Below are 19,603 nucleotides of genomic sequence, written 5' to 3'. Positions count from 1 at the left end.
TGACGGATGAAAATTGATCCTTTCAATCAAAGACAGCAAGTCCAGCCTTGGCCACAAGGTTGATGACATGTGCGATACATCCATGAATACTTTGAGAAGTGTCGAAGTGAGGAATCATGGTCGAGAGGGCTTGGCCCATGGTGGTGTTGTTGGATGCGTTGTTGGCAGTGATGCAATATAAGCGCTCGGAGATGTGGAAATAGTCCAAGATTTGCTTGAGGTGAGAAGCCAAGTTGGAACCGGTGTGAGGTCCATCGATTGGCTTCAAAGCAAGAGTAATACCACGGAGCTTAAAGTCGTCAGAAATCCAGTGCGCGGTCACACCAAGCATCGCGATGTTGGTTGGAGAAGTCCATCCATCGCATGTGATACTGATATGCTTGACAGAAGAGAGAAGGTTGATGATGGCTGATTGTTTGGCTCGGAAGGTGGTTAGAATTCCTTCGGAAATCACAGTTCGTTTAGAAAGTATGGCAAAAGCCGCGGGGTTGATCATGTTGATGATCTCGCGGAACTCCCTGCCGTTGGCAAAAGAGACAGGAACCTCTCGATTAACAACCAAACGGATGAGAGCCTCCTTGAGGTTGGCTCTGTTGAGAGGTTGAACCTACAAGAGGAAATAAAAAAGAAGGAAAAATGAAAGAAAAGACAAAAAAGAAAAGTAAATATAATAGTCAGTGAAAAACAAAGTACAAAACAACGAAAGTGTGAAAAAAACCTACTTGGACTGGCTCCCCGTCGATGTAGAAGGCCGCAATGCTGGGTTGATTGGTTTGAACAGGCGGTTCAATATGATGTGCACAATCAAGATGTCGGCTCATCGATTTTGTAGAGCCGTTCTTGTCGATAGCAAGAGCTTTGTTGCAGATGACAGTGGGTGCGTCGGCGTTGTTGGCAGCGGTGTTGGCGTTGATGAAGCCTTGTTGAGCTCGGCACACGTTCTTGAGGACGCCGTCGACCTCTTCGGTGACAAAGTATTGCCACACCCAAGACAAACGTGCGGTAGTTGTAGTATTGGAGGCCACTTCGGAGATGGAATCTGAGGGAGCAATACTAGAAGACATGACAGAACGATGTAAAGAAGAAGCAGATCTTGTGACAGGGATTCTAGGCGATGAGGTTGACATAAAACAATATGAGACGATCTGACAGGAACTTGTTGATCGAGAATCTACTCCAATCGCGACAATCGTGAGAGAAAATGGCCTAATGAGAGTCGGCTGCCCGGGCCGGGCAGGTCGCCCGGGACGCCCGCAGGGCGTTTGTCACTCTCATCAGGTTAGGTTTAAGTGCCCCAGGGCGCGGACTGTGAGCTTCCTAGAGACCCTCGGGCAGACTCGGCCGGGCAGGGCCGGGTCCGGGTCACAGCCCTACCACGGACTAACAAACACACATGTAAATACATGTAATACATATGTAAATAATATGTAAATATATGAAACTTGTTTAAAACCATAAGAATTACAACTCATGGCTCAGTTTCAAGAGTCACTTAAGTAACAAGACTTACTATGACTTAACCTCATAGTAAACCTAACCCAAACCTAACTCAAAAGAAAAGCAAACCTAAGCGCCAACCACAAGTTGACGCCTAGGTCTGGAATATATGAACCCCTCTTCTTCCCACTCTGGAAGAAGAACAACATATTATCATACCACAACTCCTCATCACATCTTACTTGATTCTTTACCAAGAATATTGAGTATAGTGATTCAGTTGTATCTTGATTATTATAGTTCTACTTCTTATTCAGGTTATTGTAAAACCTCAAGTAGTGTTCTGAGCTGGTGGGATCAATAGCTAACAGAACAAGCTTGGAATTTACAAAGGGTTCCTCTTTAAAAGAGTCTAAAGTACCCCGCGGCACCTCTGAATCCTCAGAGTCTAAAGTACTGCAGGCTCCAGAGTTGTAAGATCAACCAGAGCTCAGAGTAAGATCCTTAGAGGGATTACTCAGCCATCCCACTGGCATCAAATCCTCTCCTTAGAGGTCAATTAACTGCAGTCTTCACTTGGGTGTACCAGTGAAGACTTCTTACTAGTCTTTTACACACTTCTTTTTAGTGAAGAGTCAGCCAGACTGTAGGTGACCCCTCACAAGGGAAGTGAGAAGACTACAAGGCCCTGAGAGTGCCATGAATATCAGTGAGGTGCAGCGCGAAAGGGGAGTTGGTGCAATTCAAGGATGTTGTTACCCGAGCTTAACTTGAAGTCTTACAAGTGCGTTCTTTTCTATCAAGTCAATCATCCGAAGCCAGAACGTTGTTTCAAAGAACTTCTGAAATAAGCATGCTGATTGTGATTCACATCATGTTATTCTTATCTGATTTTACATATTTTAACCAATTCAAAGTCCATAAACTAATCACAAGCTCAATACCCATCCCTATCAAGCGCACTCTACAAAAACCATGAGAAATAAATTATAATCAATAACCACTTTCAATTTCCATATCAACACACAATTATTTTTATTTATTTTTTCAAAAAAAAAACTAACCATAACTGCTACCATTGCAGCGTCTTTAGCCCTGTGGTTATCAATTGAAGTAAGACCACGAGATTCAATAAGTCGATCTACCATGACTCTACAAAATAATCCATGATTAATTATATTGGGCTTGAGTTATCCCATATAGATAGTCGATTATGAGCTTGTGAGAAATTTACCCAGCCAATCCACAAGCGATTTGCTTAGCCTGTTGAGAGAGAGATACACGTTGAATAATTCTGAAATGATTTTCTGAAGATGATTAAGTCAAGGATTATGAACTGACCTGAGCATGATTAACAGGTCTTCCATGTCTCCTCCTACAAGATTAACAACCAAAACACAACCAGACAAAAAAGAATCGTGTTCTTTTGTTTCAGAAACTTATAAGAACATTCGGATTGAAGGATATTAACTGACTTGTGATCTTGATAAGCTTTACAAGCAGCATAAGCAGCAGCACCAGCTAATAATTGATGTGTAACACTAAGAAGAAATTCCAAAGAAGTTAACATAAGATAAAAAAAGAAAATATGAAAAAGGATGAAATACATTGAACTTACCTAGCCTTTCGTGAACCTTCGTTTGGACCTCTTCGAGTTAATTGTTCAAACTCAGCATTCTAAAAATTCAAAGGAAGAGCCAGTTGATTGAGTTGCAAAGGTATTTAGAAAATGTGAGACAATGCAAAAACTTACGGCTCGATGTTCTTTAGAAAAGTGAGAAAATAAACCTAAAAGAATGGGATCAAGTTGAAGAGAGAGCTTGATAATTGATTAGAATAAAATTATCAATGTTCTTAGATGCATATATCTTTCTTACCCATTGTTGTTTAACTGAAAAATAAGAGAGTGAAATATTTATGGAAAATGTGATAGAAGGATGGCAAAAGTTGTGGAATGATGATAGGCTTCGATGGAAGGAGTCTTGTGGAACTGTTTTAAATCTTTGGTATTTCTTTGATCACTCGCAAGATAGAAATACGTATGAGAAAAACTCTTGTTGCCATCCTCAACCCTGATATCTATTGGTAATATACGGGTCTTTCTCCAGAATGTTGTGCTTTGGAGCTTTGATGATACAAGGGTCTTTCACCCGCAGGCCCCTCATGAAGATCTTCTATGTACCAGCATCATCGTATCTTTGTTCTTGGCGGCCAAATGGTTCTCTTCTCTTCGGACGTTCACACCTCAACTTTGTCAACCTGTTTCACTCCATCACCATCTTCAACTGCCATATCATCATGGTATCTCCTTGATATCTCACTTGGAGAGGTGCCATGTCAAAACACATACCCTGAATCTGAGATACAATGAATTCGTCTATGTCCTCACAATCGTGTTCTCAGAGCCTGGATCGACATAACATTCAATACATTGCCAGCTCTTTAATCCAGATATTATGCAATTGGTGGCATCAACATCCAATCTTTCTGGAGTTTAGATACCACTCATGAAGCTTTTCAGTGGAAATGGTCAATGACCTTTATGAAACTGGTGTTGGTAGTTTGTTTTAAAAAATGTGCGTGCATATCACTTTGTTTTTTATTCATTGGCTCCATCTAATATTCTACAAATTGTCATCCTTTTTTCAAACCATTCTTTTTATGTCTCATTTCACAAGGCACAGCCTGATGGCATTTGTAACTTCACTATGGACTCTTCAACTTTTCAATCATGGATATCAATCACCTTACACATTTCACTCCTCAAGTTTCTCATAATTCAAGTTGAGATAATATCGAGAGTGACCCATAAAACACCTAACAATCCAATCCAAAAATTGGTAGAAAATATCGAATTTCCTCACTGAGATACACAGTCAACCTTGCAATATTTTCATAATAGTTTAAATCTGCCATTACCACGTCTTAGGAATTTTAGACTATGATCATGATCATCAATCAGAGCTACAGTACATCCATGTCAATTGTTTGCATCTCCAAGCTATCTTTGTCAAGTTCAATATTTCTGGTGAGTGTGATATGTAATTGAGAGTGAGACCTAACCCAAGTGTTTTGATTTTGATTTTTGATTTAAATTTGACTGGTGCACCACTTTGAACTGAGAAAAAACTCAAATCGATCGAAACTCAATTCAATTCTCAATCCAACTGTCAACATCCACATCAACCTCGAAAGCCTTCCAGAAACCTCACATCATCAACTCAACTTCTCAATCAACTTTCATTCAATCAACATGGTCGGAACCCATCTCTTACCACCCAACCTACTCAAACTTTTCGCTCCACGTGCTCCCTTACCATATTGTAAACCATTAGGAAGAGATCCAGATGTATCGATTCATAAAAAACATATCACATGTGTTTCTCCATTACTAGATCAACTTAAACTGGATGCAGCTACGATCAATGAAGATGGTATAAATCAAGAAAACGGTACTAAAGATCCTTTGATCGATCGAATGCCTTTAGAAACTTTAACCGATTCTATGCAAGTTCAATTCGAACGTCGTCAAGAAGATCGAATCAAAAGGAAAGAAGAAAAAGCTTCACGACAAGAAACTTGTGGGTGTATTTCCTTTTCTCTTCCATCCGTTTGTTTCATCTGGCTGATCACTAAACCTTTTGTTGTCTTTTGGTACATAGATGACCCTAAAGAAGATCCTAACGCAACTGGTGATCCATATAGGACATTATTCATCTCTCGATTATCATTCGAAGCCACCGAATCCGATCTTAAAAAAGAATTCGATATGTATGGACCGATCGAAAAACTTTTAATCGTGAAAAATAAACTTACAGGAAAGTCTCGAGGATACGCTTTTATACTCTTTGAAAGAGAAAAAGATATGAAGGGTAAATTTTCTTTTTCTTTCTTTCTCTCTTTCTTACACACTTCTTCCATCTTTCATCTTTCTCTCATCAGAGATCTTTTTTTTTGTATTTCTATCAATACACATTTTTGTTATATATGGAATCAAATCTTCCAAGTTTCCCTTCTCTTCCAATTTTAAAGAGTTCCTTGATCAAAAAACCATTTTGAAAAGTCGTCTGAAGAGATGGGTAAGTTGAACTCCTTTTTGTTTTTGTTTGCGTGTTTTTTTTACATATATTTGCTGCTCTATATATACGTCCATCATTCTACCTTCAACCTGATACACACCCACACATATACAACCAACACCTCTCGCGGTATCTATCTGTGTTATTGCTAAATCATCACGAACTTGAAATCTTGGAAAAACTCGAACATTTCATACTCTTCAACAACGATCGATCTCTCACTACCGGTACGAATGATTCAACAAACCTATCACTTTCACCGGATTTTCGCCTTCTATTGTGATTCAACTTTTTTGGATTCAGCTGCCTACAAGGATGCAGAAGGATTGAAGATCAAGGGTCGAAGGATTCTCGTTGATGTGGAACGGGGTCGGACCGTGAAGGGATGGAAGCCACGTCGACTAGGTGGAGGTCTGGGAGGACGTCCTAAGGCAGTTGTAGCGGTGCCAGCAGCTGAAGCTCCACCGCCAGGTATTGGCGGTGGGTTTGGGTTTCGAGGTCCAAGTTTCAGAGGTGGCGGTGGTGGTGGCGGTGGTGGTTTCAGAGGTGGTGGTGGCGGAGGAGGAGGAGGGGGTTTCAGAAACGGGCCACCTGGAGGCGGTGGTGGGGGTGGAAGACCTGGTGGGTTCGGAGGAGGAGGAGGAGATCGAGGTTTTGGAGGAAGAAGCAGTAGTGATCGATTCGGAAGTGCAGGCGGAGGAAGTTCAAGAGGAGGCGGCTTTGGATCACCTGGAGGCGGAGGAGGCGGGGGCGGACGAGATCGAGGTGGGTTTGGCGATCGATTTGCATCACCTAGAGGTGGAGGTATTGGATTTCAAGGAGGTAATGGAGGCTTTGCAGGAACAGGTGCCAATGCTGGAGCTGGACCTGGTCAAGGTTGGGCAAGTCGTCAGAATATGTCAAATGGAGGAGGAGGAGGTAGTAAAAGAGAATTTGATGATTATCGTGGTCATCAAAATGGAGGAGGTGGTGGTGGTGGGAACAATTATGATGATGGAAGTAAAAGACCTAGGTTTTGATGTAGTGTGAAGTGTGATTTTTCTTTTGTTTTTTATATTTCTGAATTTTACAATAAAGTCAAGAATAGAAAAGAAAAGAAAAGAAAAGAAGGTTTTGTTTTTCTTAAAGAATAGAAAAAAAGGAATGAAATTGAGGTTTACAATTATGATTTTTTTTTCTATGTTTCATCAAATTGATTTACTATTACCATAGTACATTATTCTTTTTTTTCTTCTTCTGATTAGTTTTCTTGCTTGTTTTTGTTGTTGTTGTTGTTGATGATGATGATGATGTTTTTTTATTTAATTTTGAATCAAGTTTTTGTTTATTACATATTCTTTGATTTTTTGTGAAGGGGATATTTTTAACAAGAGAAGAAGAGTTAGATGGTGATATCAAGAAGTAAGGTAGCTGTAGAAAGACAGAAAAGAAAGAAATGAGTATGGTGTGTTTGAGTTCATATGTTTCTTGATCAAGCTATTTTGTAGAGTGCAAACTTTTTATAGTTCAGCTACATAGGCTTTTGGCTACATAGAACTTTTGGTTTTGTCCTCAAGGCCTTCTTGCCAGGTTTAAATAGGAACAGTTTGATATGCCAATTTTCTTTGGTGTGAAGTTTGAGACTCCCTAAACTTGTTGGCAGGATGATTGAAAGCTCTTGCAAGCTTGTTACTTTGCCTGCTATATGACCTGCAAGTTCTTTCAGCTTGATACCTTTATGTCTGGGCTTCCAGTACAATCTTATTTTCATTTTCTGCTGTAGTCTTCTCATTTGTGCTCAGTTCTGGAGTTGGATTTGTTGGCCTTCTTGGTATGTTGTTTGTGGGGCTCAGTCCCCCATAGATGTTGCTAAAAGTTGCCAAATTGGTTGATGGCGGTTGTTTCTGTTTGCAAATATCATTAGCTACCTCTGCTGCCAGGAGAATCCTTAGTTGCACAGTCTTGTGGTTAGAAAATGGTCAGTATAAATAACAGATTGTGCTCTGTGGTTGTCTTTGGACACTGAAAGTGCTCCTCCACCTTCCTGAATGAATGATCTATCTGTGAAGACTACCAGTGTTTTTTTGGTTGTTTCTTCATTGTTGATTTGTTGTGGAATCTTTTTTATGACATCTTCTTTCTTGATTCTTACATTGATTATTCTCCTATACTTTCTTCCCATGGAGCTATCAGGTGAGCATATATTGTTTCAATATCTTCTCTTGCTATTGCTAAAAGTGTATGTAGAAAGTCCTGAATTGGTCCCAGATGTGTCTTGTGTGCTTGTAACAATTTGTGTGCAATGAATGTTTGCATGTGGTGATTTTCTAGCACTGATCATCATGTTGGGATAAAGTTGCGGTGTTGTTCAAGCTGCGGTCTAATGGAAAGGTGGTCAATAAACATCATGATTCATTGTTTTGTTTGATGTGCCCCCAAAATCGCCAATCATAATCCTGTTGACTCCATTCTGAATGGAGCCTAGGATACTTTTTGATTTCTTGCTGAATTTTTCAATTGACCAGGAAATACTTCTGTATAGTACTTTAGGGATCAAGACTTTCATGATCATTTTACTGTTTTGATTTGTTGCAAGACCTGAATAACATTTATTGATTCTTCTGAAATGTTGAAGCATGGATTTTGCTTTTTTCTTAGTGTGTTGAAGATAGCTGTTGAAAGTTAGTTTTGGGTCAAGCCACTTCACCTTGTGTTATTTTGGCTGGGCAACTGTGTCTCTGAAGATAATGAAAGAGGGGGGTTTCACTTTTGGGTTGGTTGTGAATTGCATGAGCTGGGCTTCCTTCTTGTCAAAGATTAATCCATGACTTTGCACCCATTTGAGGAAGTGGTTGACAAGTTCTTTCAGTTTTATCAAGTGTTCCTCAAATGCTTTTGAATCTACTCCATGTACTACATCATCCATGAAGCCAATTGATATTTCCTTACCTGTTGGTTCTGGTGGTGCTTGTTCTAGGATTTCTGAGTTGTAGAAGATGTAAATGATAACTGATGGTATCTGAGACAAAGTCCTGAATCTACAGATTGATAGTTCTTCTGGTGAGAAAGCCTTTGATTATCAGGAGTAGGTATGTGGGACAATTATTCTTATATAGTGTGTACCATAGCCATCCCCAGTGAACTGAGGGGTATGCTGACTTTACACCTAGAAAGAATGCTTGTACTATTTCTTCATCTTGCCACTTTTCTGTTATCCAAGATGTGAGGATCAATAGTGCATGTTCTGTGCTATGTTGTACGGTGTACGTATAGACTCATACCGACATATAAACACGACATGGTTTAAACATGTAATTTTTCCATGTCATGTGTAGTTGAAAATCATTCCCGAGCCAAAAACCGTCCGACACGACTCATACCGACACACATCGACATGGATTTTTGATCCAAAAAAACCGTGTCGTAACATGAGTCATGGCGGACGGTCTGACGGCCGACAAGTGTCATACCGACAAAAACATGACACCAAACTCTTTTTCAAACCCGGATCTTTGTGTTTACTATTTTACTCACAGCGCATCCATCACTACTCCACTTCACCTTGACCAACATCAACCAACATCTTCCTGTTATTACTGCATTACATTGCTACAACCACAGGTGAGTATACCTTTTTGTCCATGTTTGTCTGTCCTTGTTGAGAAGCTGATTTCTTTGACTTTTTCCTTTGTTTCTGTTGTTTTTCTTTTGATCTTATAGGCTTTCTGGATCCTCACCATCAACCTCCTACAAACACTCGCATCCACCACATCTCCAATCAGCCCATTACCAAAATCGATCTATTACTTCCTAAACAATCGATCAATCAATTGACCGATCACTTCTTCAGACAATCACTTGAATGATATCATTATGTGAGAACCTAAAAGAAGCCAAGAATAAAAAAAATACGAAGCATTTGAAGAACGATTAAAATTCAGTGAAAAAACTTATCTTATCTTAATCAAATTAAAGCCAACAAGACCTCTCCAATTTCCAAAAAATTATAATTGACTAATTCTCTTTTGTATGTTTTGTTTTTTTGCAAAAAAAGAAGATCGATTGGCAGCATTAGATGATGAGGAAGTTGCATTTCTAGATGATGCAGCTGAAGAACAAAGGATTGATGAATCGGAAAAAGAAAGAGCAATTATAGAAATGGCCAGAATTGAAAAGTAAGGAAACTTTCTTTTGATTTGATTAAGTTCAATAATATCAACAAATGATTTCTACTTTTTTATAAAGCTGTAGCTACAAGAACAACAGAACCAATAGCAGGATCATCAATTTTGACATCACCACCCAACACATTAACATGCATGATTTCAACTAATTCAATCACATCATCAATGATTAAACCATTACTTAAAAAATCAAAAACATCAAAAGATCGTCAATCTGCTTTTTTCGCTCATGCGATTCGACCTGTTAATGAGACATCAAACAAAGAAAATCTCTAACTACTACTATCACTCATGAAAGTGATTTATCAAAAGTTGAAAACAATCAAGTTGAAAAATTAAATCCCGATCCTAAAAACAAAAAGTTGCTTGAGGTTTATCAAATCTTCTTGATTGTTCAGATTTTCTCGGTTTTGCTTTCTTTTTCAGTAATTTTTCCTTGATCACTTGTACAAAAATAACAAAAGATTTGATCTGGTATATGATTCAAATGATGATGATATAGAATATGTATATTCAATCTTATCCTAGCATGTATTATATTGGTTTGACATTCAATTCAGGTAAATTTCCTTCAATTGAAAATTACCATAAAGGTTTTGTTACTTCTGCATCTATGTATTCAGTTTGTATACATTTGTTTTCATTGTTTTACTCAGTAAATCTCGAAGGAATGGCATGGAAACATTGAGATTTTAAAGTTGATGATTAAATTAACATAGCCAGAGGGAGCGATTTTTTCAACAAGTCAAAAGGTAAGATGATTTGACTACTTTTGTTGTATTCAAATGAGCAATTCTGGGTATCAGTTAAAAGCTTGATGTTAGAAAACCAACTTGGTTGATACTCATTGTTCTTTAGGATACATAGGTAAGAAGAACTGGTCTCTTTTTGCAAGACCGTGTATCAAAAGTAGATCTTCATCTTTTTTGAAAAAACAATACATTTCAAAATGTGTTCCAAGTTCCTTTTCCCTAAACAAACGATGTGATGCGACTTTCTTTTTTTGGGAGAACAAAAGGTTCTTTGAGGTTTGATGAATCCTCTCGGTTGTTCAGATTTTTTGTCCTTTTTCCAAGTTTATCAGAGTTGATTTGTATGATTGATTTAGATTGAGGAGAGGATGAGGAGGGAGGAGGGATATTGAAACATGATTGTGATTCGTGATCTAGATGTAATTCTTCATGCAATGCTGATTCTTGGTGTGATAGTATGTGTGATTGTGATTGTTCACCTAAAATCTATCAGATTGTGATATGCGATCTTCAAACCATGCCATTAGCTTTGTTCCATATGATTCAGACCTCCGTATAGTTTGAGTCGAGATAGTAAATAATATCAGTTGAGGATTGATCACCGATAACAACTGAATGTGGAATTCGATCTGTTCTATTCTTGAGTTTTGTATCAGGTCGAGTCATCAATTTAGCTGACAAATTATGTTTTTGATCAAATCGACCACAGTAAGATTGGATCAAAACAATAACTGATTTGGGCAGTTTAGGTTGATCGTGTGTCAAGATTGGAGAATTAAATTTTTGAGTTAAAACCTCTGCCTATAAATCAATTCCGGAAAGAAGAGTATGAGTTGAAAGGATGATAAAAATTAGTATTGTCATCTCGGCTGAAGAAGAGAAGGAGAGACTCAACTACTAGTAAAAGTTGATAGTCAACTTTTGTATACCCAGCCGAGTTACTTACTACCAATACATTCAATTTCCATGACCAAAGGTTTCCAGGCGATCATCCCATCAGTGTGTCAAGTATTGAGGAGGTGTCGAAGTCGAGTTGAAATGAGGTGAGTTGTTAAGATTGTCAAGATCAATTGTCCGCAGGTTGAATGTCAGAGAGAGTCATAATTCAAGGGAATTTTAAAAAAAAGGTGAATTGAATATATGGTGTCACGTATGGAGAATTGAAAAGAGGGCAATTATGGGTTTGTGAAAGATGAAAATACTCGAAAAATCGGGTTGAAAAAAATACATCTGAAGTCATGTTGTGTCGTGGTGACACTTCCCGGACGGCATGATGTACGAGATGACTCATGTTACGACACGGGATTTGGAAAACAAAAATCCATGTCGATGTGTGTCGGTTCAGGTTGTGGGCGCGCTGTTAATTTTGTAGGCGCGCCGAGGCGCGTTTTTGTGTAATTTTTCGCGCCGAGGCGCCACTTGGCGCGCCCGGCGCGTTTTCTTACCAAAAAAAAATTGCCGACAACGGAAATGGTGTGTGTACAATGTCATTTAGTCTATGTTTTTATTGTTAGAGCCATCTACCACCACAAACTTACCTTTTAGAGGTGAGAAAAGCTAAAAAGAGCTGTCTTCAAAGCTCACAGCGAGGATCCAGGTCTCCAAAATTGGTGACAGGACGTAGAACACCAAAGATCCGGTGCGTTGTTTGGTAAGGCGCGCCGACCCCAATTTTGGGGATTTCTTCAACGCCTAGGCGCGCCGCGGCGCGCCTACAAATCGGCGCGCCGAAGCGCGTTTTTTGCGCCGCGCCCACAACCTGAGTGTCGGTATGAGTCGTGTCGGACGGTTTTTGGCTCGGGAATGATTTTCGACTACTACCTTTGCTAAAAAGGTTGACCGGGTCGACCGCGAAGGAGAAGAGAAGAGCTGCCAAATTTGGCCGCAGCCTGCTGCGCAGCGCATCCAAATTCCAATTTCGCTCGATTCAAAAAATGATCAGGTTGTCAAAACACTCAACGTGACCTGGTGGTTATGGTAGATACCGAGACTGGTCACGACCCTAACTTAACTAAGGTCCCCTCAGTGCCCCGGGGTAAAGACGCTGTAGTATTTAAAGCTCAACAAGAGCTTTACAACACCTAAGAAGGGATAATGTACTACGTGTAATATAGTAGAAGTTGCCTAAAGACTGCCTTCTTCAAAGAAACCAGCACAAGGGCACTTGCTGACCACTTTGTGATAACAGAGAAAAGGATAAAAGGCACCAGAGAAATAAAGCAATACTGTTGTTAAGTATTATTCCCAGATTTTAAGCGCAAAAAAAGTCACACACTATGTTTATTACTAGCAATACTGTTGTAAGTATTATTCCCAATTAGACTTGTAGTCTTTAACACACGTAAATAAATTTCTCCTTGCTTTTGAAGGGGCGGATTTAAGTGATCTTAGTACAAATATAGTAAATAAATGATGATTTATAACACTACAACAAAGGTATAAGATGCAGAAAAGGGCGCTACAATCCCAAAATCATCAAGGAGTACTTATATCCACATGTAACAATCTTTACAACAGTCAACAGCCTCAAAAACCAATCAAATCCGCCTAAATAACCCTAAAAACCATGTAATGACGCAATGTAATGATCTTGTTACTAATGTATGATGTAATTTTCACAGCCAAAAGTGATCAATGACGCAATGATGTAATGTGCAGCACTTCTTAAGATGAATACAGGTGATTTTTTCCTTGTAAACTAGCTGAAACCCAACTTTTGAGATTACGAATTTTTTCCGATGTGCTCCAATTTTTGATTACTAAAGTGCATCTTGTAGCCCACGTGTTACTGATCATTTCTGACACCTATAAGACCTACTTCTGATGAGTGATGAGTAAGATATTGAGTTGTGAAGTTAAGGTTTTTGGTGTTACATGTGTCTTGTGACTGTAAATTCGAGATTCACACCAATTTCTTATTTCCCTTATAACTTTTTACATACACCTCCGTTACTAATGATTCAAAGGTTGTACATTATGTAATCCACTCTTCTGCGTTGAATGAGCCATCTACCAACTTATTCTGACGTCATTTGACATATGTAATCAGCTGAAAACCTCCATTTTCGACGATTTTCACCTATTTTCTTCACTTTTCACAGCTGCTACTCCCTTTTCCTTGCTCATGTAATATGACATCATCTTCTATAACCTTAAAAATCCCGGAAAATCCTCTTGGCAACCTTAAATTCCATCACTACCACCATTACATATGTAAACTACACGCCTAACCCTTGTTTACCAACTTCGAAAAAGTACCTTTCTGCTAATAACCTCTGTTTCCCCTTATCAACCTTGAATATTAAAATTGTTCCTGTATAATAAACTGTTGTTCTTTCATATTATAACCTTATAAAACCCATAACTTAATTATAAATAAGCTAAAAACCATTTTCCAACTTTTACACCTATATTTTCGAATTTTTCTTATCTTTTCTTTTTCTGTCTTTTTGTAATAACTTTGTAAGTAAACTATGTTGATCTTAATAATAATTTTGAAATAAGATGACATAATAATGAGCTGATAAGTATACATAAGCCTCTAAGAGCTTCAATTGATCTGAAAACCTGAATCTCGAATTCTCTGCTATATTGAAGTTTGCTAATAAACTGGTAAAGTAAAGATGATTAATTTTTTTGCTTAATATCATAAATAGATCACCACAACGCCAACAAAAAAACACAACAAACCCCCGAGGCACGAGGGGACTTACATGCAATGTCCCTTTTCCTGGTGACAAGGGAAACCACCTTTTGGTGGTAGAAAAGGGTCCACAATTGATTATTTTTCACCCAATCATGAAATTTCTTGTATATCAGACATGTTACGCGCCTCCTTCTTGCGCATCTTTTGCCTCCCTCAGAAACACTCTAGCGCGCCAATTGCAAAAGTTTTCTTTGGGGCCCAAAAAGGGTCTTTTCGAAATTCTCAAGGTGCGACTGCGGCTGATAGTAGGCGATGTGTAACGGGGTAATTTGAAACACCAATGTGAGACAAAGGGCCTGTCGAATCTGTCAATCTTGAGTTCTATTGACAAACGTCAAGACCTTTTGACTTTGCCTCCAACCAATTATAAGCTCTTTTTGAAGAAAATTTATCAATCGTGACCCAATAGCTTTTTCAAGTCATTGTGTGAAAGATGTCTCAGTCTAAAATTCGCACTCGAAGCCAGACAGGAAAGGACGTCAAGCTCTCAGACGTCGTTGAGAGTGCCTTATCAATCCCGACTTTGAAGATTGAAACTCCGCTACTTACGAAAAAGCTGCTGGAATCCAGCACATTGGAACAAAGAGAATTGGTCTGCATCCGCTTCAAAGAAAAGTACGGCAATCAAGAACCGAAGAAAATTCAAATCGACACTACAGTCAGTCTCATCAACGGGGACGACACGTTTCTTTTAGCAGGCACAGGCTATGGAAAGAGCCGTGTGCCTGAGTTGTTTTTCCATATGTTTGCAAAGATCAAGAAACCGGTAGTCTTGGTTTTGAACCCTCTAGATGCACTTGGGAACAATCAAGTAAGTGGTTCCATAACTCTTGGTATAGCTCATCAGACTAGCTTACAGGTTTTCCAGGTGTTGGAGAAGAGTCTAATCGGGATTACAGCAATCAATCTCACAAAGACAACGTTTGGCCCGGCTGAATTGGCGAAATTGAAAGCACACGCTTATTCATTTATCTACTTGGTGAGTGAGGAATGAAATGGCTTTTGGGATTTGTCAGAGACTGACTTCTGTACGTTTGCAAACAGAGTCCAGAGATCTTTCTAAATAGCGAGGCATTTCAAAAGCTGTATCATAGTAAAGACTTTCAGCGACATCTGGTCTTGAAAGTAGTCGATGAAGCCCACTGCATCTATCTCTGGGGACTTCAGGCTACCGGCAAAATGCAAGGGCTTTCGAAACATGTTGTACCTGAAGATGTTGGCCAGTTTAGGCCTTCTTACGGCAATCTCGGTCAGCAGCTGATGGCCACCGATGGGGTCCCTCTCCTGCTCATGTCTGCGACCTGTCGACCATCTGCAATCAGTGCTATACAGTCAAGCCTGAAGATCATCCCGAAGAACATGACCGTCATCCAAGGCGAGTTGACGCGACCCGAGAATCGTTTCATCAGGATCTATCTCACTCGGCCTTTAAAGTCAGCTGAGGATGTGGCCTCGCTGTTCGCTCCAGCTTCGGTTCTCTCGGATGAAGACTCAACTCCGACCTTGATATATTTGGGAACTCGTAATGCGACCGGGGTGGTCATTGACGTGGTCTGTAAAGCACGGGGAAACCCAGTTGACGCGTGTAATGGCAATAGTTCATTTATACGGCGGTATCACTCAGTCACTGGCGAAATGGACCAGTTAACTCGGGTCCAAGATTACGGCCAAGCTACGTTTCCAATCCTGTCATGTACATCTGCTCTTGGACTGGGTCAGAATTGGACCCGTGTGAAGGTTGTGATAATTATGGGGGCAATGGACCCAGCGGAGTCAAATCAGATGGCCGGGCGTGCCGGCCGTGATGGAAGCGATGGCCTGGTAATTCATTTGGTCCAGCCCAACATGAGTCCGGGAAAGAACTCACCGCGCGAATTCAGACCAAGTGCCTACATGGACAACGAAGATCGAATGCATGCGTTTCGAGTCACACCTTGTTGTCTTTGAGTCGCCTATGCAGTGGATAATCTGTGAGTCACTTACATTTGAAAGAACCTTGCACTGGGAGGCTGAACTGTGTCTTTGTTCCGAGATGACAGGAAAGGTTACATACCAGTTGATCTTTCGGATCCTGGCTATCTCAACGAGATCTCACGCCAAACCGCTATGAACATGCGACCTTGTAAATGTTCACAATGCGATCCTCATGGTTGCGCGCGTATTCTTCGCTTACTTCCTACCACCAAACACTCAGACTTCGGAACTCTCATGTCCTCTTCACCAGAACAGCCTGAGGATGTCAGTCTGTTCTCGATGCCCAAGAAGATTACCAAGCGCAAGTTCTCCGGCGACATACCACTGGTGTGCAAGCGGAACGACCCGATCCGGCTCAGTCTTGCCATGATTGACCTGGCTGTCATCCTGGTGGGCGAATTCGAGGGTCTTTTTCAGGCCACGTATCCGAATGGATCACATATGCATCTGTCAGCGTTGTTTGATCGCGAAGAGGCCTGGCAAGTGGTCAAAAATTATGAGGCTGTCAAAAACGGAACATTTTTACGCGAGATTCTCGGGGGTGAGACTCTTCCCGGTCATTTCGTTTTAGTGCGCAATAGTATTCATTCGTGGATCAAGTCGCCTGTGTATCACAAGTATCAACAAGATCTGGAAGATGAGCGTATCAGGCAAGAACAAGCGATCTTGGATTCCAATCTTATCGAAGAGGAACATCAAGAGCAAATGAGACTTAAACAAATTGAAAGTGATATCAAAAAGGCTGGAATCGCCGAACGAAAACGAATTCGATTACAAAAAGCCATTGACAAACAAAGAGCGAAGGAAGAAAAGCTGAGACAGCGTCAAGAAGAGCTTTTAAGTGTAGTAAGTACTGTTTGGGGGATGCTTCCACCTAGTCCTCATCATCCGATCCAACTAACTCATCGATCCCGGTGTTCCTTTCTTTCATAGACCCCCAAATGAATCGAGAAGGTAACTTTTTCCTGGCCTCCTCTTTGAGTATCTTTTTGAGTTTACCTATGCCAAGCAATTCGATGTCATCCACCTCATCATTGTCATCTGTAGGTCTGTTGTTGTTAGATAGTTCTACATCGCACATGTGATTCTGAGCCATGGTTAAGAATGACTGTAGCGAAGCAGGTGTGATGTTATGTGGATTTGACTGGTATATCTCCTTCAGGCCAGAGCGCTCTTTCATTTGTTGGATTTGTTTGCGTAGCTTATGATACATTGACAGGATCAGCAAACGTGAATAGAATTACAATGATGGTGTCATCAAACTGACTCACCAAAGGAATAATGATCGAGAACCGAGACATCAGCCGGTCAATCTTGGTACCTTGGCCCTTTGGTCGGATTCATAAAATGAGTCAGCTATCGGAAAGTTTGAGGCAAATACTTAATGAGCGCGTACCGAGTTGTTGAAAAAGTACTTGAGCCAATAGTTTTGTATCTCAAGATAGAAATCTTTGGCTACCCAGTGTCCAACTCGGCCAGAGGTAGGAATGAGAAGAGAGTGTTTGATGGCTTTGGCGAAATTCTTAGGTAAGTACTGTTCCAGAATCAAGATGAACCGTGGGAGGTGGATAGCGTAATGAGAAAGGCCGGACACCCCCTGAGCCATCACCGCCCACTTCTTCCACATCAACATCACTCGCCCGATGTCCCCTGCCCTCATAGCTTGATCACACTCGACGATGCTAGCAAAGTCACGCAAACGTAGCTGCATGTTGTAGATGGTCCAATCACCAGCTTTCGAAGCTTTTTGCAAAGCTTCGCGAGTGAAATACCTATTATAACACCTGTCAATCATCGCTTGAGATACGCCGGGCGTATCAAATTGCACGTCTTCGGACTCAGACTCAAGAGTTTGTCTGTAGTAGTACAGCAAAGTCAGAGATCTTTGTGTCAAAGATAAGAAAGACCGTACATACTTCAAGAGGAACACCATTGTTGCGGTGTGACCTTTGTGAATGACTTGCATTAACGAGTTAAAATCTTGCTGGGATGGCTGCTTATCGGTCTTCATTCCGAGAGCAGCAGCAGTGCGATGCAAGCCAGTATCTGATGAATCATTCGGATCACCCCAGTGGTGACTCAATACCTTACTGGCCACATTCCATAGTGTGTGTGACAGGCCAGGAAGGTTCAACACATTATCAAGAGCCTCTTTGTTGTGGCCTGCCGGAAAGCGTTGGCGGATCAGCGATTCGAAATTCAGACAAGTACCCATGTCGCCCTCGATGACTTGGAGAGAGTGACTAAACGACGTGGAATCATGACCGGTCTGCTTGTTACACTGCTCAAGCATCTCAGCGACCCCAGAAGCTGAATTATCTGAGGCGCTCATCATTTTCAGCATTGAGATATCGGGTGTATACATCTCGATTGGGTCGATTGGGGGAGGATGCGTTTGCAGAGCCTTTTTGGAGCAGTCGTATCCTGCAGAGTCCTTCTTGATTACATACACTGTTCCCGTTGAAAGCGCCGTCGACGTCGAGGGCGCAGTGGGGTGTTGCAAGAGGTTGCGGGAGCATCGAGGAGATTTCGAATGGCTGGTCTTGGCTCTGGCGTATGTATTTGAGGTAGCTCTTGACGCTGGCCTCAGCTAACGTATGATCAGTGCATGCTCATTCATTCTTCAGGCCATTCACTCAACACACTTCCCTTGTAATTCTAAATTCTCCGATTGAACCACTCAATCTGTTTAATTGAATCCTCCAACCCTCCTACTGCATTCCCTCCCACTTCTTGCGGGTGGAAAGGTGCGCGCCTCTCATGCCAATAGCAGATGCCCCAGCCTTCGGCCAGTGCGGTGCCCGTACTTACAACCTGAGCGTAACAAGAGCCCGAAACAAGACTGCACTATGTGCTATCCGTGAGACACATCCCAATCCAATCAATTCATTTTTAAGTCCTCGATTTTCATCTTTCAATTGATTTAATTCAACATAACCTTCTTCAATTCGTTCTTTAAACCTTTCTTCATTCGATTTCATATCTCTTTCATATTCAATTTGTAATAAACTCATCTTTTTCTAAATTCGATTCCTTAGAAGAAACTCTTAAAGATTCAAGTTGATGAGTCAATTCAATCAATTGATTCTTCAATTCACTTCCACCACCTCCTGAAGAGCTTCCAGATTTTTGAAGTTCACTACATTCGGTTTCTAAATTCTCAGTCTCTTCTTTATATTTTGTTAATTCATCTTTCATCCTTCTTAACATCTTTTCAGTTCCTTTAACATATTGAATAGCTTTGAGATGAGTTTGTTCTAAAGTCCGATTTCTTTCTTGAAGTCAATGTAATTCTTCTTCTACTTTTCCTTGTTGTGCTGTCCCTGGTTGTGTTGTACCTCCTTCAGCCAAAGTTGATGAAACTGATGTAGCTCCACCTGATCTTGATCTTTGAACTTCTTGTACTAATGAAGCGTGAATCCAGAGACACGGCAAAGACTCTTCAGTCCATAATCAATCAACCCATCTCACTTGTTCATGATCATGATCTTA

General features: G+C 40.5%; 3 protein-coding genes across 3 annotated transcripts; 2 read left to right on the top strand and 1 right to left on the bottom strand.

Moving 5' to 3' along the window:
• Positions 1-2,374: 2,374 nt before the first annotated feature.
• MELLADRAFT_105591 (uncharacterized protein) lies at positions 2,375-3,318 on the bottom strand (the record flags this gene model as incomplete). Its single annotated transcript, XM_007408872.1, has 8 exons — positions 2,375-2,401; positions 2,502-2,589; positions 2,672-2,700; positions 2,779-2,812; positions 2,913-2,978; positions 3,056-3,114; positions 3,191-3,225; positions 3,315-3,318. 8 exons carry the CDS (start codon positions 3,316-3,318, stop codon positions 2,375-2,377), a joined length of 342 nt encoding a protein of 113 aa, XP_007408934.1.
• Positions 3,319-4,690: 1,372 nt separating this feature from the next.
• On the top strand, positions 4,691-5,938 carry MELLADRAFT_35320 (uncharacterized protein; the record flags this gene model as incomplete). The annotated part of the gene is made up of 4 exons (XM_007409058.1): positions 4,691-4,871; positions 4,926-5,024; positions 5,100-5,309; positions 5,820-5,938. Coding segments are annotated over 4 exons (609 nt in total), but the record flags the coding sequence as incomplete, so codon positions are not given.
• Positions 5,939-16,243: 10,305 nt separating this feature from the next.
• Positions 16,244-17,377, top strand: MELLADRAFT_105589 (uncharacterized protein; the record flags this gene model as incomplete). The annotated part of the gene is made up of 3 exons (XM_007409059.1): positions 16,244-16,957; positions 16,990-17,158; positions 17,313-17,377. The coding sequence occupies 3 exons, from the start codon at positions 16,244-16,246 to the stop codon at positions 17,375-17,377; spliced, it is 948 nt and encodes a 315-aa protein (XP_007409121.1).
• Positions 17,378-19,603: the final 2,226 nt, after the last annotated feature.

This window comes from Melampsora larici-populina (assembly GCF_000204055.1).
Source record: "Melampsora larici-populina 98AG31 unplaced genomic scaffold MELLAscaffold_14, whole genome shotgun sequence".
In the NCBI taxonomy this organism is placed as follows: domain Eukaryota; kingdom Fungi; phylum Basidiomycota; class Pucciniomycetes; order Pucciniales; family Melampsoraceae; genus Melampsora; species Melampsora laricis-populina.
Note: the sequence above shows the minus strand (reverse complement) of the source record. Positions and strands in the feature narration are given on the sequence as shown.